The following is a 24,964-nucleotide window of genomic DNA, read 5'->3' as shown; positions in this document are numbered from 1 at the left end:
ATAAGGTTGTATTTGTAGGATGTCTTAAAATGGCTAATGTGACAAAAACAAAATATGCACCATTCATTAAACTGCAGAGAACATCTTAAAAAAATGCACATTTCAATTCCATTTAAGGTGCACAACCGAAGACAGGTTACCAGAGCACTCGTCTTGGGATCAAGAGGTCGCAGGTTCAATTCCCGGCTCCTCCGTGTTATATGTCAAAATATCTTTGGGCAAGACACTGAATCCCTAATGCCCCCAATAAGCAGGTCAGCGCCTTGCATGGCCGCTATTGGTGTGTGAGTGTGTGAATGGGTAAGTGTGAAGCACATTGTAAAGCGCTTTGGGAAGTCTTCATTGACTTGAAAAGCGCTCTATAAATGCAGACCATTTACCATTTAACAGCAACACCTTGTACTCAACTGGAAAACTTACGATAAATTATGAGAAAACATACTTGCAGGCAATGAGTAAAGAAGGATTGATACACACTTCACATTTTGTTTTAGCTGCATCTCGAGTCCATCCCTTTTAAGTGATATTTACAGGTAATCATACGTTAGAATAGGATGTTTTGTATGCCTTAATATGCTGCACGTGGATTGTTAAGCATGATGTGACAAAGAATTGTCTGTTGCCAAGTTACTTACACAATACAGTAACCAGCATGGTTTTTGTATACTTGTTACCATGGAAATATGAGAACAACAAAAATAAAACAGTCATGGATACATTTGTTACTGCACCCCACACAAGTTATTCAGATGGGGAACCCCTTTTCAATATTTCAGTGGGTTGCATAAAGATTGTAGATTCTACAAGGGTGGAGGTCACTTAGCGCCAGGCCTGGGGATGGGGTCTTCTAGTGAGAGCCTTGAGGCCGCACTTACACTTGCTAGGCCCGGACGGGCTTGGATATGAGGGACAATGTGGGTCCCCTTTCCCATGGACCAATCCCTCTAAGTCCGAGACCATGGTACTCAGCCGGAAAAGGGTGGCATGCTCCCTCCGGGTTGGGGATGAGATCTTGCCCCAAGTGGAGGAGTTCAAGTATCTTGGGGTCTTGTTCACGAGTGAGGGTAGGATGGAACGGGAGATCGACAGACGAGTGGGTGCAGAGTCTGCCGTCGTTCGGACCCTGTACTGGTCCGTCGTGGTGAAGAGGGAGCTGAGCCGAAAGGCAAAAATTTCGATCTACGTTCCAACCCTCACCTATGGTCTTGAACTGTTGGTTATGACCGAAAGACCACGATCCCGGATACAAGTGGCCGAAATGAGTTTCCTCCGCAGGGTGTCTGGGTTTTCCCTTAGAGATAAGGTGAGAAGCTCAGTCATCCGGGAGGGACTCTGTGCAGCCACTGCTCCGCCGCATTGAGAGGAGCCAGTTGAGATGGCTCGGGCATCTGATAAGGATGCCTCCTGGACGCTTCCCTCGGGAGGTGTTCCGGGTATGTCCCACCGGCAGGAGGCCCCGGGGGCGACCCAGGACACGCTGGAGAGACTATGTCTCTCGGCTGGCCTGGGAACGCCTCGGGATCCTGTCGGATGAGCTGGAGGAGATGGCTGGGGATAAGGATGCCTGGGCTTCCCTTTTAAGGCTGCTGCCTCCGTGACCCGACACCGGATAAGCGGAAGACAATGGATGGATGGATCCCTGGTTACAGAAGCTTGCTCCTGGGAAATGGAATTTCCCCTCTCTAGTGGAGGTTCCAACTAGATGTAGTCGGACTCGCCTCCACGCACAGCTTTGGTTCTGGTGCCAGTTATCTCGAGAGGGGTAGGACTCTCTTCCACTTTGGGGTTGCAGGCGGTGAGAGGCGCAATATTGGTTGTCCCACGGCTCAGTTCCTGTACATGGGAGTTTACCCTGCTAGACAAGAGCGTAGCCTCCCTCCGCCTTCGGGTGAAGGTACAGCTCCTGACTGTAGTTCGTGCTACACGGTTAAGAGAAGTTCAGAGTGTCCAACCTCCTTGGAGAGTGTGGACTCCCTCGTACTAAAGGGGGACTTTAACGCTCACAGGCAATGACAGTGAGACCTAGAGGAGCGTGACTGGGAGGAACGTGCCCCCCATTGTAAACCCGAGTGGCTTTTCACTATTGGACTTCAGCTGCTACCACAACTTGTCCATAACTAACACCGTCTGCAACTATAAGGGTATCCAAACGTGGACATGGCACCAGGACACCCTAGGCCGCAGTTCGAAGATCGTCTTTCTAATCGTTTCATCGGACTTGCCGATTCACGTTTTGGACACTGGAATGGCGGAGGCTTCCACGGATTACCACCTAGTGGTGAGTTGGTTTGGATGAAGGGAAGATGCCGGCCTGACCTGGCAGACCCAAACGTTTTTTCAGGGTTTGTTGGGAAAGTCTAACAGAATTTTCTGTCGGAAAGAGGTTTAATTCCCACCTCTGTCAGAACCGTCTCTGCCCATGTCGCGAGGGAGGAGGGGGACATGGATTTAGAGTGGACTATATTCTGTGCCTCCATTGTCTTGGTGGACAGGGTAGACAGTGTCTGCCGTGGAGGCAACCCTCACACCTGTCTGTGGTCACCGGCAGTCAGAGATGCAGAAGAACGAGTTTTATCAGGCCTTCCTGGCCTGTGAGGCTTCAGTTCTTGGACATGGGAGGAGTTTGGGGAGGCCATTGAAGGAGACCTTTGGACGGCTTACCAACATGTCTCCACCAATATCTAGAAATAATGGTTTTGTCTATAGCGATATAATGTGATAGTTTCAAAAATAACAGGTGGATTAATGTTTGCTCCACCTTGGGACCAACGTGATTGAATGTGCCTTTCCCTTATTTCACGTGAGCCTTATGTTCGGTTAGGATTCTGTCCCTACTAATGCCAAAACCAAACCTATGTCCTTGGATTGCATATTTGAAATAGTAGTAAAAATGCATTTGACAGGACGAATGAAAACAAAAACTCACCCAAGTTCTTTTAGTTAAATCATGGTGGACTCCCAAAATTTGTTCAGTTTTAAGTAGGCAGCATCTAAAGCTTAATGGTCTGTCTCTTGTTCGTTGCTGTCCCCCCAGCAGTGGGTGCTGAGGTGGGCTGCGCCCGATTTCAGCTCACTGAAGATGGAAATGTAATCTGCGTGAAGGTGCTTGGGCTGAGTAGCTTAGTTGAGAGCGGCGTCCACCACGTTTCCGTTTTGATGTCTAGGTTCAAAATCTCGGTGGTCCCGTGCTGGTCCGGCAACTGGGATCGTGTACGTGGTAGGTGGGTCCGGCCCACAGTGTCCCTTCTGGATGCACCTAGTCCTCCTTTTGACCTCTACTTTCTCCCACAATATTGGCTTCCCTGTGAGAACAGATATCCTCTGCATGAAAAAGATAAGTGAGAAATCCTTTTAATTTACTCATCACTGATCCATCGAGGCAATCACTTTAGTTTTATCAAACGAGGTTAGCAAACGTATACGATTCTGAAAGAGCACTGGCTGCTCTATCAACAACACTGTGATATTTTGCATTTTAAACTTAGGGTAACTATTGCCATGTTTTAAAAAAAAAACTTAGGACTTCCCAAGTACCGTAAATTCCGGACTATGAGCCGCTACTTTTTTCCCTAACTTTCAACCCTGCGGCTTATTCAGTGATGCGGCCAATTTATGTCATTTTTCTAACGGCCGCTCGCGGCGCTCGAGTGTTGCTACCATTAACTGCCCTGTCAAAGCTATATTATTATTATTAAAGCTATGAAAACTCTCTTGGTGTACCGTCTTTCTTTGTAAATATGTGTAACCCATGTATAATATGTATTTGCAACTGTACATTTTTGTAATGTATTTATTTTAGACACTTATTCTGATACGGGTGAACGAAAAATGAGGGGCGGAACAAACGCGGGGTGCCAAGTTTAAGTGGGGACCGCTAAAGGTGAGGGACAGACAAGGAAAGAAGAGGGGGTAAAAAGTTGGTTCAAGAAAAAGGAGTTGCGTGAGTAAATGTGTTCATCTGATATATTCTTGCCACCCTTACCTTTGGAAATATACACTTTTTTCCTTGGATTACTTTCAACGGGACCCGGACTCTGCAGGTCTGCATCAAACCTTAAGTACCGGTTTCATTTTCCGTTCATTTTGCCGGGTGTGATTTTTGGACTGTGGACTTTAATGAAGGACATTTAGTTTCAATCGCGGGACTTGAAGTCGGGTTTGGTTTAATTTGTGTTTGTGTTACATGTTTAAATGTGGGCTCATGCGGCTTATACACAGGTGTGGCTCGTGTATGTACAAAATCGGTTTTCCTCTTAAAATGTGGTGGGTGCGGCTTATAATCAGGTGCACTCTATAGTCCGGTACTTAAGGTTTGATGCAGACCTGCAGAATCCGGGTCCCGTTGAAAGTAATCCAAGGCTATACGAGCAACATTTGTAGTAGTGTTATGGGTGTTCCTTGTGTTGTATGCCTTGTTTGGAGCCCGAGTGGTGGTGAGCGGTTCCTCCTGGTGGTACCTCCTGGTGATTGGTCAATTCCTTCTCCAGTTGCTGGGACTCTTCCCTCATAGCAGATAGGCAGTCAGCAGGAGATTGGCATGGAGGCGTCGAGCGTTCCACATGGTTATATAATCCCTTCCACATTCTATAAAAATGTCAAGTAGAAGGTAGTAAGGAGTTTACATTCGTATTGTGGACAAACATGGAAAGTATTTGATTGAGTGATGCTAGTTCGCTAGTCTGTAGATACCGCAACAACATTATAATGGGCTCCTCTCACCCCCGCCACCACCTCTTTCAATTCTTACCCTCTGATATTTACAGGTTCCTTAAATCAAGGACTAACAAGCTCAAAGACAGTTTCTTCCCCAAGACCCCCTCTACACAAGCATGCAAGACTGTGAAAGATATATAAACTTTGTATAGAAAAAGAGTTATAAATATCGCATTCATCAACTTTTTCAAAATTTTGTTGCTGCTAAATGTTTTTCCATGGATTGTTCAGACGCTTTTTTCTTCATTGCGGTATTATTACAAATTATGAGAGTCCCCAAGCACAACCCTGTATATATGTTTGCCTATCTATCATGACATTCTTTCTAGCTTATTTTTAGCTTTTAGGTCTTTTTCCTACAGGTTCCTTAAAGGACTAACGGGCTCAGAGACATCTTCTCACCCAGGGCAAGGCTGTGAAAAATATATAAATTGCTAGTTGTATTAAAAGATAAGTATTGTATAAAAAAAGTCGGGTACAGACGCTGCCCTACTTACGAACGATCGTAAGTTGAATTTGTTCGTAAGTTGCTTCAGTGCTATAATTTGTATGGAATGTATGTTTAAGGTTTATATAAGTAACCTGTATTGTTTTGTACTATAAAATAAACATTTCATAAAATAATATGCTCTATAAAGATAAATAAAGTTAGGTTTAACTTACTTTTAGAAGATAAGCTTCAAGAGGTCATCCTCCGTGATAGAGAGAGGCCGAAAAAAAGCCATGCAACTATTTTCTTAACCGCATCCAGCTTTCTTATTCCACTTTAATTTCAAAAGAAACTGCTCGCCTCTCCTTTACAATTAACACCAACTATATTGAATGGATGCACGAGATATTAAACAATAAAAATGTCAAAGTTCGTAGAACGCTGGAGGTACAGTCTAGAATGTTTACACACAAACTAGAAAGACGGATTTCTTCTTCCGGGTGGATGCTGGGTAAGCTCTCACATTGCCACAACCCGGTAGCGGTGGAAAGAAGCACTACAGTAATGTCCTTTACTTATAAAAAGATGCACACAATACAAAATCTAACTTACGAAAATGTCCAGATATTTTTCGACATCCCGAAAAAAATGTTAGTATCTATTGTTTTACGTAGGTCGAATGTTCGTAAGTACGAGAGCGTCTGTGTTAATCTTATTTATTAACTTATTTGGGAATTTTGTTGCTGCCAAATGTTACAATGAACTATTTTTCAGCACTACCTTGCAAATGTTTGCCTAGTTAACCTGAAATTCTCTTCATTATGAGTGTCATGTCCAATTTAATGACAAATAATGTTCACTTCGTTGTTATGAATGAGAATCAGGACAACTCACCGCCACAGCACAGGTTTGAATCCCGATGCATACAATGTATTGGGATTTGGGCCGGTGAGTATTAGTAAGACACGTATCTGCTTCTTTGTGAGCCGTCGGAATGTTAAGGGGTTAATACGTTTGACTGAACTATCTGACTGTTTTGTTGACGTTCCCACTGTAGCGCCTTATAGTCCGGTGCGCCTTATGTATGGAAAATATAGGACAAAAAATATTTTTGGGGGGGTGTGCTTATAACCCAATAGTCAGGAAAATACGGTAAATGCCCTAAGATCTACATTTCTTAGGTTTACGTTGGAGCTGCAAAGACTTACTTGAAACAGTAAGGGGTGGTGTTGGGTCTCAGGACACCCTGGCATTGACTCAGTTCATCCTTGTAGAGTGGATTTGTAAAGTCCGCTCTCTCCTTCCAAAGCTGGGGCCATACGGAATGACTTCGCTCATAAAGCCTGGCAAGAGAATATACACACAGCATTAAATATTTGCATACGTCAAAAACGGAAAATGCTAAATCAGGGTTCCCCAAACTTTTTTCCAAGGGCCACATTGTTTTTCCCTTTTCTGATGAGGGCCAGGGTCAGTTTGTAACAGAAAAAGTGTGACAATGCAGGAGAGCCGAAATGTAAAGAAATATTGTTTTTCCAGAAAGCCACAATCAAATAACCCTCCTGGATTGTTCACAGAACAAAATTCAGAAACACTATTTGTGAAATAAATCATAACCAAATAACCCTCTCTGGATTTTTCACAGAAGAAACAAAATATTAAACACTATTTTTGAAATAAATAATGACCAAATAACACAGAGGGTTCTTCACAGAAAAAAGATCAATGGAACATAAACTTTTTTTTAACATGTTCAAGATCAGCTAAGTTGTGAAAGCAGTGGATCACCAGTGGTATAGATGACATGTGAAAAGGCAGTGCATTTGATCTCATCACTCAATTTCTAACCACGGTGACAAAGACAAATGTTAATTTCGTAGTGCGACTCCTTGTGTTACAGAGGAGGGGGTTCCCAGCCCCTTCGCTCAACCCAACTTATGTGTTGCAACATGTGGTTGGGAGTCTTAGGTATAACTTGGTTGAGGCTCGAACCAGCAACCTCCCAGTCTCGGGGCGCCCTACCAAGTCCACCGAACTTGTGAAATATGATTTGTAATATTTAGCAGCTCTGCAGTACTGGAGCGCAGTACCGGATTGCAATCATACCTCATCTCCTTGCGTTCCTTCTGACAGTTGCCCAGGAAGGTCCCGTAATGGCAGGAGTACACGTGGTTGTGTATGGCAATCAGGAAGCTTTCGTTAAACTCGAAGGCGCATGGGAACTGTTGCGACAGCTGCCACACACATTCCAGGAACTGATCAATAACTGGGGAAACCTCTCTGGGATCGCCATCCAAGTGGGAATACCTAATGGAACAGATTATAACATTGAAACTGACTTTGTGCAGGTGGGGAAAAGCAGACACTTGATTTTTCTATGGTCTTTATTCTCTTTGGTGTCACTTTTGGGAGAAAAGGCTGAGTACAAATACAGATACAACCAATCACTGCAAAACTTAAACCATTATTTTGAAAGTCTTTAGATTTTGGGTTTGTAACCACAATGGTTCTCAAATAGGGGTACAATTAGTGTTCTGAAAAACTAATTGTCCATTCCTGAAGTCTCTGTTTTTGCATATTTATCACTCACAAAGGTTTCAGATAATCAAACTCATTTTATATCACAGACAACCCAAGAAAATACAATTAGCATTTTTGAAATGTATATTTCATTTGTTAAGGCACAAAAAAAAAAAGAATGTTTGGCCATCAGTTCGTGACCTCAAACTCAAGCGCAAACAACGAAGCAAAACACCCCAGAAACTCCAACCGTGAATGGCTAAAAAAACAGACAGAATGAAGGTTCTCTAGTGACCAAAGTCCGGATTTAAATCCAATTGAGATACTGTGGTGTGACCTTAAACAGGCAGTTTATGCTAGAAAACCCTCCAATATGGCAGATTTGAAAGAATTTTGCAAAGAGGAGTGGGCCAAAAGACCTTCAAAGACGCATTACCAATTATCGTAAATTTGAGAAAATTATAGTTTGATTGTAGTTTGAAAGTGCCTTTGTATGATTTTATCCTCAAAAGTACCTTAACAAAGCCAAAGGTTGTACCCAGGTTTTGCCCGTCTTTTGTTACAATTGTATCAGCTTAGGTAGTTCATTTTGCCCTTCAGACACGAAGATGACGCAAAAATCCTTCAGAGATAGCGCCTGGCTGTTTCACCTCCCTAAAATGTGCCTCTCCTCCCTATCTATGCTTCCTTAGAAATACACTGCATCATTTTTAAGCTTACAGTAACTAATTACCTCATCTCCCTTCAGGAGGGCTAATCTTTATCTTCCAAGGTCAGTTGGGCAGCTGGGTGATTCCTTTCCTTCTCATTTATAATGATAGTTTGACACCTAGTGACCAGCATTATATCGTTTCATGTAATCATGTGATCTCTCTTAAGCCAATCAGATGTGTTGTTTTAGGCTTGTGTCTTGAATAAATGGGCCATTAGTAATCGGATGTGTGTGATTCCTCTCTGAGCTGATCTTGGAAGCAGACCTAAGGGACAGCTCAGGTGGAATGCGCCTCCGATTAAAGGGCTACCCAACTCAATCTCCGAGTCAGAGTGTGTTTCTTGTTTTACTTGAATACAATATAAAGTTTAACCTTGACAGTAAATGTTTGATTTCTGTTATCGCTGCCAAAGGTGGCCAAACTTGCCATTACGTTCATGGGCCAATTACTTTTTAACATAGGGCCATGTAGGATTTTTTGTGCCTTGGTAAATGGAATCAACATTTCAACACTGCATTTCGTATTTTCTTAGGTTGTCTATGTGTAATATCAAAATTGGTTTGATGATCTGAAACCTTCGTGAGTGATAAATATGCAACAAAACACAAAAATCAAGAAGGGGCCAAATACATTTTCACGGCACTGTACCAGGGTTTGTAAACCTTTTTTTAATAGCCATATTCAATCACTTTTTCATGACTTTCAAAGCCAGTTTTTCAATTTCTCCTGTATCATTAAAAGAAGAAATCCGGTGTGAATCATGTATTCTATAGATAAACGAACATATCTGTAAATAGTGAAAATGAGTCACTTTAAGTCACAGTAGTTTGTATTCTTCCTTGTGCTTTTAACACTCGTTTTGGGTCACATCTAGTGGTCAAATAACACACACTGTCCATCTAATATATTTGATAAATTTAATTGCATTTAAAATGTTGGACTGATTAACTTTAATTGTAGCTTTTCATTATTCTATTTGAAAACATATTTTAAAAGAAACAACAGTAAATTAATATTAATGTTGTGCTCAATTTTTGTAAACTTTTCACCAGCTTACCTGTGGGAGAACTTGTGACCGAATGAAACCCAGTCTCTTTCTATAAGTACCTACAATAGAAAAAGAGGTAGAGTATGAATAATGTATAAATTATGAACGTGGCGCATCATGTAACAGGGCTTGACTGTCACGCCATTTTGATGTTTTTCCTGATACACTTGTGCAGAACATAATGTCATGGCTCTCTCTTGAGTTTCCAGTTATTTCTACAACTCAGATTTTTCTCTGATAGTTCTTTGTCACAAAAAACATTCATGAGGTTTGGTTCTTTAATGACTTTGATATGGATTAACAGAAAAAGTTATTAAAAATCTGCTGGGTCAAAAATATACACACAGCAGCGCTAATATTTGGTAACATGTCCCTTGCCCATTTTCACTTAAATTTCATGGCTTTCTGACATAGATTTGTTTATCCAGCATTGTCCACAAGTTCTCAATGGGGTTTAAGTCAGGTCATTTTAAAACCTTTATTCTAGCCTGATTTAGCCATTCCATTACCACCTTTTATGTGTCTTTGGGGTCATTGTCCTGTTGGAACACCCAACTGCGCTCAAGACCCAATCTTCGGGCTGATGACTTTAGGTTATCTTGAAGAATTTGAAGGTAATCCTCCTTCTTCATTATCCTGTTTACTCTCTGTGAAGCACCAGTTCCATTGGCAGTAAAACAGCCCTGCAGCATAATACTACCACCACCGTGATTGACGGTAGGCATGGTGTACTTGGGGTTAAAGGCTTTACCTTTTCTCCTCCAAACATATTGCTGGGCATTGTGGCCAAATAGCTCGATTTTTGTTTCGTTTGACCACAGAACTTTCTTCCAGTAGGTCTTATCTTTGTCCATGTGATCAGCAGCAAACTTCAGTCGAGCCTTAAGGTGCCGCTTTTGGAGCAAGGGCTCTCTTCTTGCATGGCAGCTTCTCAGTCCATGGTGATGCAAAACACGCTTGACTGGGGATACTGACACCTGTGTTTCAGCAGCTTCTAAGTCTTGGCAGATCTGCTTTTTGGTGATTCTCGGTTGAATCTTCACCCTCCTGACCAATTTTCTCTCAGTAGCAGGTGGTAGCTTGCGTTTTATTCCTGATCGTGGCAGTGACAAAACAGTGCCATGCACTTTATACTTACATTTGTTTGCACTGTTGCTCTTGGGACCTGCAGCTGCTTTGAAATAGCTCCAAGTGACTTTCCTGACCTGTTCAAGTCAATGATTCGCTTCTTCAGATCCATGCTGAGCTCCTTTGACTTTCCAATTGTAGCGTTTGTGGCCGTTTGCATCCAATGAGCCTGATTTAAATGGCCTGAGAGAAGTCACCAGCTGTAGTCACTCATAATCACTCAGAAGAAGTAAAGAGGCCCTGTTATGAAGCTTATTTCACTGACACAACTTTCTAAGTCACCAAAATTGCTAATTCGTGATGATGTATGTATATATTTGACCCAGCAGATATGATAACTTTTTCTGTTAACCCATAATAAAGTCATAAAAGAACAAAACCTCATGAATATTTTTTGTGACAAAGAACTATCTGTTCCAATCACTCTATCAGAGAAAAATCAGAGTCGTAGAAATAACTGGAAACTCGAGAGAGTCATGACATTATGTTCATCACAAGTGTATTTCAACTTTTGACCACAACTGTAACAGCAAAAACATCAAAATACCACTGAAGAAAAAGAGTGTTGGAAATATAATTTGTGAGAGTGTGCGTTTACCATCATTCCTTTGATGGTTCGATAAAAAGGATCCAACAATACGCTGGCTAGCGAACAGGCCTGAGCAGTCCTATCCCAGCCATCTGAACAATGAACCAAGACACTGACACCTTCATCAGCCACTGCCTGTAAAAATATTTGATATGTATGAGCCAAAAATCAGCAGTACCCTTTGTGCTACCTTACTTACTATGTTAAACAAGTATTTGGATCGCCATGATACAATTATATACTGTCATTTTAACAAAGTCAAAATGAACCTTTAGTAGAAGTTAGGGCTGCATCGAGTAGTCATTGGTTGTCATATAAATAGTCAACAATCGAATTCATGGTCGAGTAGCATCGTCAGACACATATTTCGAAGAGATTGAGACGTCTCTACATGAATATTATCTCTGCTAAAGAAATTGGGGCGTGAACATCACATTTGCGTACAAAAAGTTTGATCATTTTAGCTTGGATGCGTTGAATAAAAAGTCGACTGTTTGCAAAGCACACCTCACGTATCATGGCAGTAGTTTGGTGACGCACTCACATTTCAAAATACGTCGGAGTCTGACTTGCCTGTGTACGATTCAAGTAACGTTCAAAACAATACAATTTTGATGACATGATTCTACATTTGCAGCCCTACTTAGTAATAACATAATTATAAAATAGCAAAAATGTAACAATAGCGTTTAAACAGTAATGTCCGAAATACCCTGGCAATAAAGACTCCAGCGTCGATAATAGCTTTGATGTGTTTCAGCCAACCAGAATTTTCCAGACCCCAAAGAAAGTCAGTCATTGATGCAGTTCGCGTTTCGCCCACTGCATCGGAGACAAAAAGAAACAGTTGTTGTTGTATATCAGTAATATTTTCAAAATCAACGGCCAATATGTAATTGAATACTTCTTTATACGAGCCCCACCATGAGACTTTTGATAAATACGTTTTTTGGAACAATCATCTTTCTGGCTATACGAACAAAAATCAAACTTACAAGCAGTACTCGAGGCTACCACTAAAGACCGCTCACCGCTGGTGACTGCTAACAGCCAGCATCAGCTCAGTCCAGTTTGCGCATGCTCCTCCCGTTATCAGGTACCTGATTCCGTGACCTTGTTCATACCTGTATTGCGCGCAAAGTTTGTTTTGATCGGATTTCATAGCATATCCTTCTTGTGTCTTTCTGTGACCATGAGTTACGGAAAGGGAAACGGTAAGGTGTCTGAGAAAAAATGAGAATGATGTCGATTGAAAGGAAGCAGTGGAAAACAGAGAGGCAAGCGCGGTGTACTTGTGAGTGACCAAACCAAGGAGTACAATCGGGAATTGCGAATTGGTAAATGGCAGGAGGTTGCTGCTTGGGTTGAAAAAAAAAAACATCCCCGAAAAGTGGAAACCGGTCTGAAGACAGTTCTTTATTGAAACTTTCCTTACACATTTTGAAGGGAAAGCAGGGACGAATCTCCTTGGATGAGTTATTTTTAGGGAGTCCTGTAGAAAGTGATAGCATTGCGAGTCCAGCCAAAAGAAAGATGAAAACTGAAACAGGCTAAAAATAATTGTGCTGTAAATTCTTGTTTGCGTGTTCATGTTCCTTTAAAGTTACAGTAATTTTAATTTTAACTGTACAGTGAGAGCTTACGAATCATGAAAAGTCACGCGCCATCACTCCACCCCCTTACTACCTTCGCTATGCCGACTTCCTCCGTGGTAAGTGTAAGGGAAATTATGATCTAATTGTGCCTTTTATACTATATTCTTATACCTAATATGTACTTTTATACGCTTACTTTTATACTTTATATTTCTATACGTTTATACTTCTATAGTGCTAAGTGGGGCGGCAGTGCTCAGGAGGTTAAGCGCTCGTCTTGAGATCAAGGGATCCCAGTTCGAATCCCGGCTCGTCCGTGTTACATGTCGAAGTGTCCTTGGGTAAGACACTGAACCCCTAATACCCCCAATAAGCTGGTTAGCGCCTTACATGGCTGCAAGGCCGCTATTGGGAAATGTGAAGCACACTGTAAAGCGCTTTGGGAAGTCATTGACTTGAAAAGCGCTATATAAATGCAGATCATTTCATTTCATAAGTAAGTGTGTGTGTGGTTTTACGATTTCGCAAACACTTTCAAGGTCAGGAGAATAAGTTCTCAGGCACTAAGGAATGTGCCTCTTATTAAAAAGCAACAACTTGAAGGCCACTATAAGGCCTTCTAAATGGTTAATCAGAGATGGTTTGACTCCTATTAAAATGGCTTTGCCTCCCACCTTTCAAGCCGCCCGAAAGCTTGCGTTTCTTCTCAGTGACACATTGTGTTTACAAAGTTTCACTATCCTTATTAATCATTTATTATTCTCGCACGCCATCTAGCGACCAACATTATACACTGCATTTAAATATGTGATTCCGGTCTAAACCAGTCACATTCATTTCCTGTGTTCATATAAACAAATCAGACGTGTAGTTTCCTTCTTGTGTTTTACAAAAAATAAAGAGTGTGAGCTTTCCGTGATCCGATCCTGGAAACACTCACCTCCGATGGAAGTGGCTATCAAAACCCAAAATCTCAGACTCAGAGTGTGTTCTTTTTTTCAATCTACTACAATCTCAAGTTTTAACCTTGACAGTAAGTGCTCATAACAAATGTGCACTTTATTTCACTGATATCTTATTGAGCTTACTTGTGTATTTTTTATGTTTACTGTAAATTCCGGACTATAGAGCGCACCTGATTATAAGCCGCACCCACCACATTTTAAGAGGAAAACCGATTTTGTACTTACACAAGCTGCACCTGTTTATAAGGCGCACGCGCCCACATTAAAAAAATGTAACACAAACACAAAATTAACCCAAACCCGACTTTAAGTACCGCGATTGAAACTGAATGTCCTTCATAAAAGTACACAGTCCAAAAATCACAGCTGGCAAAATGTACGGAAAATGATACCGGTACTTAAAGTATGATGCAGACCTGCAGAGTCCGGGTCCCGTTGAAAGTAATCCAAGGAGTAAAGTGTATATTTCCAAAGGTAAGGGTGGGAAATATATATATCCACTATTGTCCGCCGCGTCCACAAACACTCACCTTTACCGGTCCCCACTTCCCATCACCCCGCGTTTGTTTCACCCCTTCTTTTTTATTCGCCCGTGCAAAACATATCAGAGTAAGTGTCTGAAATAAATACATTACAAAAATATACAGTTGCAAATACATATTATACATGGTTACACATATTTACAAAGAAAGACGGTACACCGAGAGAGTTTTCAAAGCTTTAATAATAATAATATAACTTTCATCCCAAACGGTGCCTGTGACAGGGCAGTTAATGGTAGCAACACGCTAGCAACACGCTCGCAACACAGTAAAAGGGTCTGTTAAAAAAACATACCCTACTTGTAAAAATCACGGTAAACTGTCCTCATCTTCCTCCTTAGAACTGAAGCCATCAAAGTCGTCTTCCTCAGTGTCGGAAAGAAACTTCGTCATATAGACGACGTCCCACGCTCCCTTATTCCAAAACACGCTAGCAACACACACGCTCGCTCCTTCTTTATCGGACTGCTCGATTGCTTTTAGCTTGAAAGCTGCGTCATGTGCCTTTCCTTTTTGCATTTTGCATGATGAGGGTATGTTTACGCTAATTTAATTTATGCACAAGCCAAGAAGTTGCAGTCTTCCTCGGCGCATATATTCCACCGGTCTAAATCTTACCTTTTGTACTCGAGCGCCGCTGGCGGCCGTTAGAAAAATGACATAAATTGGCCGCATCACTGAATAAGCCACAGGGTTGAACGTTTGGGAAAAAAGTAGCGGCTTATAGTCCGGAATTTACGGTAATTACTCTTTAAATGTGTTTTAAGTGACCAGGAAGATGTGTTTTATAGAGATTTAAGGTTCTGTTTGATGTGGGCCAATTCATTTTTTTATATCAGGAAAATTTGCTCGTTACACCAACAATTCAAGCTACAAGGGCCATCCTGGAATGAATTCATCCCGTATGAAGAGGTACCACTGTACATTCTTAATTACCTTCAATCATTTTCTGTTGGCTGTTCCTCATTACATGGATGTTTTCGATGCCAATGAAGTGCAGCTTGATGTTAGTGTAGTAGTCCTCATTCTCATAGCCTTTACCAGCAGCTCTGTTTGCCATGGCATTGAGCTAGACACACAATCAAGGCAAATATTGTGCAATAGTGTGACTTGACTTCACATCTTATAGTGTGACGACGGTGTTTATTACCTTGGGCCTGGTATCTACCACATAAATGTAGGCACTGCCAGGGTTGGATTTCATCATCGCTTGGAGCATCGCCTCGTCCTCCTGACAACGTCCACTGAAGCCTGACAGTGGCTGACTACACCTGCAAACCGCTGCCTAAATGGCAAACCAATATGACTATCAAATTTCAATTGACCGTTTTTCGATTGTCTGAAAGACTCACCAGTGTGTCCTGGTGAAAGTACGACAAGGCAGGAAATCGACCTCGGCTCCTGAACCTCGAACTGCCCAAAATGACGGTAGGGGAGGCTGACTTTGGGACAAATAACTCGGATGGATACGTTTCGCAAATCTGAAGATGGAGAATAATAGTTTATTCTGTATGGATTTTAAAGTTTGTACACACTAAATATATAACTAAGGTAAGTCAAAATGTTAGGAATTGATGGATAACCACTAAGGATGCACAAAAAGGAAAATAGGACTCCGAAACAAAAAAATATGTATCACTTGGCTGAATACCGAAAATCTTTTCATTACAGCGGTTCACAAGACATGGTTCGAATCAAACTATACCGGTACACAAATTGTTGCTTTGTTTGCTTAAATTTTTCCACTCAATAGCAGTATCTGAAACTCATGACAAAAAGTTACCAGACACCAGGGCAGACAACTCCTGCCCAGCCATAAAGTTGCCTGCCCCATTTTTCACAACTTGAAACACAATAAGACGCAAAAAAAAAAAAATATTGCAAAGTATTAAGGATTGATAATCAGAATATATAACAGAACAACACTTTAAAATTAAGTTTATTATAAATCTACTTATAACATTCATTACATGCATATGACATCGCTGTTTTCCATCTGCCATCAGTATGTACCCGTATTTACTCATCTTCATTCATGCAATGTTTGCGTTGCATCGTCTGCGACAACCCACGTGAACTCTTTCCACGATGCTTTTAATGTACGTTTTGTAGCATCATTAATTTTGTTAACTTCTCTTGAATATTTCTTCTGGGGCTGAGGTTTTGGCTTGATTCCTAACCACTTATCCATTTTTGAGTTCTCTGTGCGTCTACTTTGGAAAATGATAAGCAAATTCACGACCTTATAATGCTCGGGAAAGTCCAGAAGCACGAAGTTATTCGATGCAGGCTTCTGATTGGCTGCCGAGTATGCAAATTGCCAAACGAACCGAAATTTCCAAACCAAACGAAGATTTTGAAATCGGAATAAAGCAAACGTTTGATTTGAAAAACAAAACAAAAACAAAAACAGGATTTTTTTTTTCCTTGAAAAAGTTGTCGGCCACCTGGGCGGAGACGTTTTGTAAGTTGCACGCCCGACGTAAAAGACGCACGCCCTGGGGGTCCGGTCAGACGTTATTTCAGACACTGCCAAAAGGCATGTACTACCTTTATATTCTGGAGCAAATTTTCCAGTCAAGTACTTTCTCAAATATCACCCGATACCCAATATCTGTGGCCTTGCTGGAAAAGGAAAACTGTATGCTGTAAAATATTGGATTAATCATAATGGCAGTCCAGAATATCCAATTGGTTAAAATAAAATGTAAGTGGACATGAGATTAAAATACAGTTTTGTCTTTTTAGGTCTCAAACCTTTCCATAATTAAGTCCAAGTTTACATTGAAAATCCATACTGAGATCCTATCATGCTTTTTTCAAAGAATAATTGGGGTTTTTAGCTTTTTAGTAATATCAGTTAAACGTGGATTTGAATTGATTGGACGGATTACAAATAAAAGATATGGAATAATCCCAAGACACATACATAGATGAATACGACACATGGAAAGATGGAAATTGAAATATTTGAAATAAAAGGATCACATACACACTTGGATTAACTAACCCTATATTCATTGTTGGCAGATGAGGCAACCCAGAGGTTATTTGGAACTCCCATTCTTTTGTAGTCGGCCATGAGGTCTATGAAGTTCCATGATGCTTGCCTTTCCTCTTTGTTAATATTTGGATTGAAGGATAGACAGTAGAGCTCACTGTATTTTTCTGAAAAGAGAAGATTTTTAATAAATATGGATGATACGGTGAGTATTTGTATTATTAAAAAAGTAGTATGTCAAGTCATGTTTATTTGTGATGCCCTTTATCACAAGGAGTCTCAAAGGGCTGCACAGACTATTGCAAACCACAGACTATTATGACACCATCCCCTGATCTAAAACCCACATGAGGGCAAGGAAAAACTCAAAACCTCAACATGAGGTAAATGACAAAACCTACCACGAGTAAAAACACACAAACCTGGTCTTGACAACCTCAGCAGCGACGTGTAGACATCCAAACAATCTTTTTCCAGTTGCATGAGAAGTTTGAAGACCCTGAAATCCTTGCAACGCAAGATGAGACGACTACCATTGGGAGTGATGGGCAACCTCTCCACACTGCTTACCATGCTGTGTAAGATCTGAAACAGAAAACACAGTTGAAAATAACAACAGATAAAATACAATAATTTAAATATTTTAAAATGGAGACGGTCATTCATTTATAAATGATGAAAAGCTCCGTTTAAAAGTATAAAGTACTCAATGATAGTCAGTATGGCTTTGGAGAAAAACATTTTACGGCTCTGGCATTTATTACACATAAAATAGACAACAAATTATATCAATAAATCACAATATACATCTAAAAAAAGACAGCTTATGGAATACAACCAATTGCTCATCAGTGGGTAGTCATAGCTCTCAATAGATCTCAGTATCTCAGATTAGCGGCATTGATTTAAGTCTTATGAGCATCAGCTGTGGAGTCCTGCAAGGCTCTGTTTTATTGCATTTATTGTTTTCATTGTATATAAATAACTTTGGAATGCCGTGGAAAAGTATTTGCCCCCTTCCTGAATTCTGTGGGGTTTTTTTTTTTGCATTTTTATCACTCAACAAAAGGTTTCAGGTGATCGAACCAGTTGAGTTTGTATAGCGTGGTAAGTTGGTTCAGGTGTAAGACTGCATTCACTAAAATGGTTAAATAAGCCAGTTAACATTCAATGCCAAACACGAAAATCTTTTTTCCTCAAAGTTTGTGAATAAATGTGTTCTGTGTTTAGAAAAGATCCTTTCTCATACGTGATTATAATATGTAGTGTAGGTTACTAATGTAGGCTGAATGATAAAGCATTTACTGATAAACAAAGCTAAGATTCTGGACAGTCTTTAACTGATCTGTGCCACCAGAGGCAAACTGAGTTTGACATCCATGGAATAGCACTTACCCATGTCTCCTTGCGTGTCTCAGGGTTGTTCTCAATAAACATTGAATGAGTGGCTGAAAGGTAAAGCGTCCCAACACTGGCCTTTCTCTGGCCATTTGACAGGTCCAAGAAACGAACATTTTCCACCTTTCAGAAAAGCACACAACAGAAACAGGATACTGTGGTAAAATGGGTTGAATAAATATCTTTTCAACTGGTAAAATTGTATATTTACATTGAGAGATAATCTTACTAGTTTTAAAAAGGGCTGGGCGAAACCAATATCAGGTACCAGTGCCAATACCGGCCATTTTGTAGATATCATTACTCTCAATAATAGCCAATACAGTAATCCCTCGCTGTATCGCAGTTTACTTTTCATTGTTTCAATACTTGGCGGATTTTTATCGTGCGTTGTGTTCTGCAGCAGACAATACACAGCAAATGATTTCACAGGGGCAGGCCACAGAGGGCTGCATGTGTGTGTTATGTGGGCGTGACAGTCTGTGTGCGTGACTGTGATGGGCTTGTGTATGTTGTCAGTCTAGCCGTGGGGGCGCACAAGTCAACGTGTACCAACAAAAAAAAAAAAACTAGTATTTTAGCTGCTTGCTACGTTGAAATTAAATTCATCAATTAAATCACTATCTGAAAAAAGTCAGAAGAGCATAAAGAAATGCTGATCACCACCAGGTGCTCCGTAGATAGTTATCAGGTCTGGGAAGAGACTGAGGTTCTATGGGAGATGTAGCAAAAGCAGGGCCGCAGGTTAGGACAACTGCTGCAGCTACGTAACAACTCGCACAAGCCACCTCTGCTGATCCAGTATCTCACAAACGCCAGACCCAATACCCATAAAACGTCTGACCTGGAGCTACAACTTCGTCGAAACCAATACATTTGTGACTCTTTTATTTTAATCATCACGGCTCAATTTCGGGATCCCCAATGCTAGTGTGCAGCTGGCTGCTCTCTATATCGTTCTCTTAAACTGAAAGGAAAAACCCTCAAATCCATATATTTTGAACATGATGCAATCGTCCTACTGCAGAGGTGTCAAAATCAAATGGACAGTCGGCCAAATTAAAAATAAATTGTCCACAAGCCGAGGGGGCGGACAGATCAAATCTAATTTTTTGAAATGAAGCATATAGAAGAGCAGCTTCAGCGACAGACTGCTGTCACAGTCTTGTTCCACGGACAGACTGAGGAGATCATTTCTCCCTCATGCCATGAGGCTCTTTAACTCCACCCGGGGAAGTTAAAGCCCACATTAATACCCACCCCCACATTTGCATATTACCCTATTTTTATTACAGTGTGTATTTTATGTAGCACTATTTAAATACTCTATATCAACACGTTATATTGGGTATTTCTGTATTCGATTTCTTTTATTTTATTATTTTATTTTTCAACACAAGGATACTGCTGGAAGTGTGAATTTCCCTACGGGGATGAATAATCTATCTATCTATCTGTCTATCTAAACGTAATTTAACCTAATAAAAACCTAACAAATGCATTCAAATCTGATTAGCTAAATACAGTATGGCAATGTTTTCTTATGGCTCAGTCAGTCATCTTTAATTTTCAACAGGATCAAAAGACACATTTACTTTCCATAAACACCCTTTCTATTTGAGCAAAAGTGGGCTCAATTTACTTTAAATTCAAAAAAGAAAATAGCAATTTCCCTCATTCAATCGACATTTTTTTTGTAATAAATGAGTGAGAATGTGAATGGTTATCTGTCCCTGTGTGCCCTGCCACTGGCTTGCAACCAGTTCAGAGTGTCCCCCTGCCCACTGCCCAAAGAAAGCTAAGATGGGCTCCAGCATGACCCTAGTGATGATAAGCGATGGAGAAGATAAATGGATTGAAATATTATAAGATAAAGTGCAAAAATCTATTAACCCCCCAAAAAACACTTTCTACAAGGACAGTGAAGAAAATACACAATTCCTGGTGGATGATACAATAATGAATCAAGATCATCCCAGGGGCCGTAGAAAATCTTCTGTTTGACATTTGGGTCCTATTGACAGAGACATTCGACAGACTTTTTGCACGGTTGACCAGTATCCTTTTTTCATAACATTACCACTGTGTGGGTCAGATGCATCAACATTTTGTTTAGAATGACAATAGAATACATCTATTAATCCATCTATTTTAACACTTGAAGAATAAGATGTATCAGGACATAAAAAAATACTCCTGAAAAGAGCAGAAATATGTTATGTAGTAGACTAGAGGACAGTGAAAGCAGCAGAGCACATTATTGCCTGCCCTCTCCCCTCCCTGATGGACATCTACTCCACTCAATGCACCAGCAGAGCCCAAAACATCATCAAGGACAGGTTATATCCAGGTGCCCAACTGTTTTACCTGCTGCCTTCGAGCGCTACAGGTGCATCATAGCAAAAACAGAATAAGAAACGGCTCCTTCCCAAAAGCGATTACTACCCTGAACTCTCAGAGTCCATGTATTACCTTGTTGTTTTACCTGCACTGTAAGTAGTTCTCCAATATTAGACTTGTATAACAATCAAGTCAAGTCAAGTTTATTTGTATAGCCCTTAATCACAAAGAGTCTCAAAGGGCTGCACAAATCAAAGACTATTGCAAACTACAGACTATTATGACACCATCCCCTCATCTAAAACCTACATCAGGGCAAATAATACACATATTATCAACATAAAATATAGGTTATTCATATGCTATAGAATAGAAGTGTGTTTTAAGCTTAGATTTAAACATTTCCACTCAGGTTGCAGATCGAATCTCAGGGGGAAGAGAATTCACAGCATCGGGGCCCGAATGGAGAACGCTCACGAACCTGCGGATCTCTTCTTGGCTCTTGGGATCACTAGTAGATCAGCAATGAAGGCCATTAATTCATTTACCCCAATACTATTGTCTTCTTATATTACCTGATTTGTAATTTCTACCCCAATATTGAAACAATAACATCACACTGTAAATAAATACTTGAACATTTTTCAGTTTTTCCACTTGTTTCACTCATGGCCTAGTGCATATTTAGATTTATCAGTCTATTTATTTACCCGTGAGTTTAAATTCTAGGCATATAAAGGTAGGTGATGAGTTTTCTTACACTGGACCACATAAACCACTGTGTACCAATGTCACATAAATAAAATACTTGGTCCAATACATAATAGTATGATAGGGACATCCCTACTTTTTACCGCTAAAAGTACATCAATGTACAAAATAACAGCTGCAGACCAAAAGCCTTACAGGTCATTATCAACACAGCCCATAACCTCATTGACATCTCTGCCCAGTCAGGAGAGAACTGCAGGTTTGAGGGCTTTCTCCATTTGGGCCCCGGTGTTGTGGAATGCTCTGCACCCTGAGATACAATCTGCAGCCTCAGTGGAACTGTTTAAATCTAGGCTTAAACCACACTTTATTCTCTAGTTTATGAATGACCTATATTTCCCATTGACAATATCTGTGAGTTATTTGTTATTGCAACATCCATTGCGGTCTGATCATCCTGGAAGGGGGATTACCTCATGTGCGGTCCCTTCACAAGGTTTCTTCATTTTCCTCATGTTGAGGTTTTTGAGTTTTTCCTTGCCCTCATGTAGGTTTTAAGTCAGGGGATGGTGTAATAATAGTCTGTCGTTTGCAATAGTTCTTGATTTGTGCAGCCCTTTGAAACTCCTTGTGATTAAGGGCTATACAAAAAAACATGACTATAATATTTTGACAGAGAACAATGTAGTGTCACTGTTATCATTAATACACTCGCAGAAAGCTTAAAAATGTGACAATCGTAAATTTACTTCATTAATAAAAAGATGCTCAAATAATGTGTGGGTAAATATATAACTGTAGAGTCATCCCTCAAAAAATTCCGTTCATTCTGGCAGGTTCATACGAAATATCTATTCCATTATCAGACACCTTACACGAGATTAATATAACACGATTTATGTCGCACATTAAGGAGGAGTTTCATCCCAAAAGCTGCATAAAATGTTCTTTTTTATCCACACGAGCACCAGATGCTACACAGATGCTTGTTCCTGCCAATGGGCAACCGAAGTGAATATAGGAAGGATCAGTTAAGTGACGAATCAGGTCCGATTACACGCAGAGCAATAAAATAACGAACAGTGAAAATCTCAGCACGAGTATTAATCTTATTATGTAAACAATACCTTGGGCGTCCGGATGTTCTCCATCCCTCTCCAGCAAAATGGAAGGGAACAGTGCCTTCTTTTGACCGACCGTCGTGTTATATTCTCCGGTTGACGTCAAGCGCTCTGAATTCCCAATTGCTGTGGTTTGAGCAATATTCTGGAATACGTGGCATTGTTTTTGCTCTTGTAATGTGTTCAATACGGTTATACAAAGAAATAGAATACGCTTGCGATATAAAATATTCTGCAGTGTGGAGGCTAAACCTGCTGCAGGGGAATATCACTTTGCACATTTGGCCCGCTTGGATGTGACAGCTACAGTAAAATCCGCTCTGAGCGGGTTTTGTCGCCGTTTCGATACGTAAAGGCGACCGCCATATTGGATGTGGCAAGTCTGCTTGAGTATTGGAGATCAGCCTGCTCAGGGGTGTCAAACTATTTCACAGAGGTTCTCATATTGGATGTCTTCAAAGAGTATGTAAATAAACAGGGTTGGGTAGGGTTACTTTAACTGGATTACTTTCAATTACTTTTGGATTACTCCATTACCAAATATGCTAATAAAAGACAAAAGAAACTACTGGTAAATATGAATAAAATTATGACTCACAACACGTGGTAAGCTTTCACTCCTGGCTTTGATCTCTTTGATCTCCGGCAAAACTAACATAAGATGCGACAGAAACAAAATGAAAATAAATCCAAACAGCTTGCCAACATCATTTTTGCCCTTCCATGTATTCCGTTACTCCCCAAGCCTGCACAAAATTTAGTCATTTTATTCCTATTCAGTTTATTTTGTCTTTTATTAGCATATTTAGTATTAGAGTAATCCAAAAGTAATTGAAAGTAATCCAGTTAAAGTAACCCTACCCAACCCTGTAAATAAATGTAACTACTCTTTCATTTAAAGCGGTTATTATCGATGATTTTCGCTCTTGCCTCCCTAAGAAGAAGAAAACCTCTCCTGCCTGAGAACCCAACCACCCACACGTAAGAGCGCCACTGCCCCTTAGTGGAGTGGAGGTTCAGTTCCACTTTACTCTAGTAAAGTTAAAAAAATGGAGAATTCCTCTCTTCTCCTCTGATTTCGTCACATCTCTGCTTGCACCTGTCACCTACCACGTTCAATAGGATGTTAAATATTGCGCATTTTAGAAGAAAATGACCAGGCCAGTAGCAGGCGCTGTCGAGTGGTTTTTGTTATGGCTTTTTATATTTGTGTCTTTGTTGTTATTTAAAGTGTATTTCCTTAATAATACAGTACGTGAACAATCATCAGGGTAATGTTTTACAATTTGTAACTGTTAAAGGAGCTGTACGGAATTTTGAGCTGCTGCCATCTCCTTGCCGGTGTCATTATTGCACCCTCGGTCGGCTCGTTCACGATGCGCGTGCAAGTACGTGCTTTTCTTAGAATAAACTCTACTTGTTTCATCTTTCTTGGGGTCTAGTTTGGACTTGACCTGATGCAAGCCTTTTATTACTTTCACCACCAAATTCATGCCACACTAACAGTTCTGAGGTTATGAGATTAAACCTTCCTTTGTGGAGTTTGCATGTTCTCCCCATGCTTGCGTGGGTTTCCCCCACACACATTCCAAAAACATGCATGTTAGGTTAATTGGCCGGTCCAAATTGTCCCTCAGTGTGAATGAGCGAGTGAGTTGTAAGACCAGTTCCGGTTGTCCCCTGCCGACTGCCCGAACACAGCTGGGATAGACTCCAGCACCCCCGCGACCCTATTGAGGATAAGCGGTGCAAATAATGGGTGGGTGGATAAAGCGAATAAGCCAAACTTTTGATTTTTTTTTAGCAAACTATTTGACTATTTTTTTAGTTTTGTAGCTAGCTATCTTTCTAATTTTTTAGCTATCTGCCTGGCTTTTTTTCCATGCTATCAAGCTAATATTTGATAATTTTCTTGCTAATTATCAAGCTAAATTTTAGTCTTCTTTCTAACTAGTCGTCTAGCTTTCAGTCTGGCTATTTGGATGACTTTTAGTCTTTTGGCTAGCTATCTAGCTCCCTTTTAGTTTTTTACCTTAATATGAACTTTACATTACATTATTATTACCATCACTGATAGAATCATTTTTTCCATTTGGATTCAATGTAAAGTAAGTTACATATTTACTTTTTCCATATTTTGCTTTAAATAT

General features: G+C 40.5%; 1 protein-coding gene across 3 annotated transcripts; it reads right to left on the bottom strand.

The window, feature by feature from the left end:
- Positions 1–1,180: 1,180 nt before the first annotated feature.
- On the bottom strand, positions 1,181–23,080 carry mtmr7b (myotubularin related protein 7b). Of its 3 annotated transcripts, none has more exons than XM_088341639.1 (14): positions 22,821–23,080; positions 18,640–18,765; positions 17,667–17,829; positions 17,254–17,411; positions 15,596–15,724; positions 15,394–15,528; positions 15,180–15,312; positions 11,854–11,963; positions 11,151–11,276; positions 9,434–9,483; positions 7,250–7,450; positions 6,352–6,486; positions 4,412–4,584; positions 1,181–3,321 (listed from the first exon to the last, which is right to left on the bottom strand). In XM_088341639.1, exons 1-14 carry the CDS (start codon positions 22,842–22,844, stop codon positions 3,257–3,259), a joined length of 1,728 nt encoding a protein of 575 aa, XP_088197765.1. In that variant the 5' UTR covers positions 22,845–23,080; the 3' UTR covers positions 1,181–3,256. The 3 variants fall into 3 exon arrangements, with proteins under 3 accessions (XP_088197765.1, XP_088197764.1, XP_088197766.1); XM_088341638.1 differs by having other exon boundaries at positions 4,458–4,584; XM_088341640.1 differs by having other exon boundaries at positions 3,132–3,302; positions 4,458–4,584.
- Between the last annotated feature and the right edge of the window lie 1,884 nt (positions 23,081–24,964).

This window comes from Urocampus carinirostris, chromosome 8 (genome assembly GCF_059441175.1).
Source record: "Urocampus carinirostris isolate Australia breed hairy pipefish chromosome 8, RoL_Ucar_1.0, whole genome shotgun sequence".
Taxonomy (NCBI): Eukaryota; Metazoa; Chordata; class Actinopteri; order Syngnathiformes; family Syngnathidae; genus Urocampus; species Urocampus carinirostris.
This window is presented reverse-complemented; position numbering and strand designations above follow the sequence as displayed.

Excerpts from the sequence above, each read along its gene's own strand:
- mtmr7b (XM_088341638.1), bottom strand. The coding sequence starts at position 22,844 with ATGGAGAACATCCGGACGCCCAAG. Across the intron at positions 17,830-18,639 it reads AGACACGCAAGGAGACATGG|ATCTTACACAGCATGGTAAG; the intron begins GTAAGTGCTATT and ends TTTCTGTTTCAG. Across the intron at positions 9,484-11,150 it reads GAACCATCAAAGGAATGATG|GTACTTATAGAAAGAGACTG; the intron begins GTAAACGCACAC and ends TTTCTATTGTAG.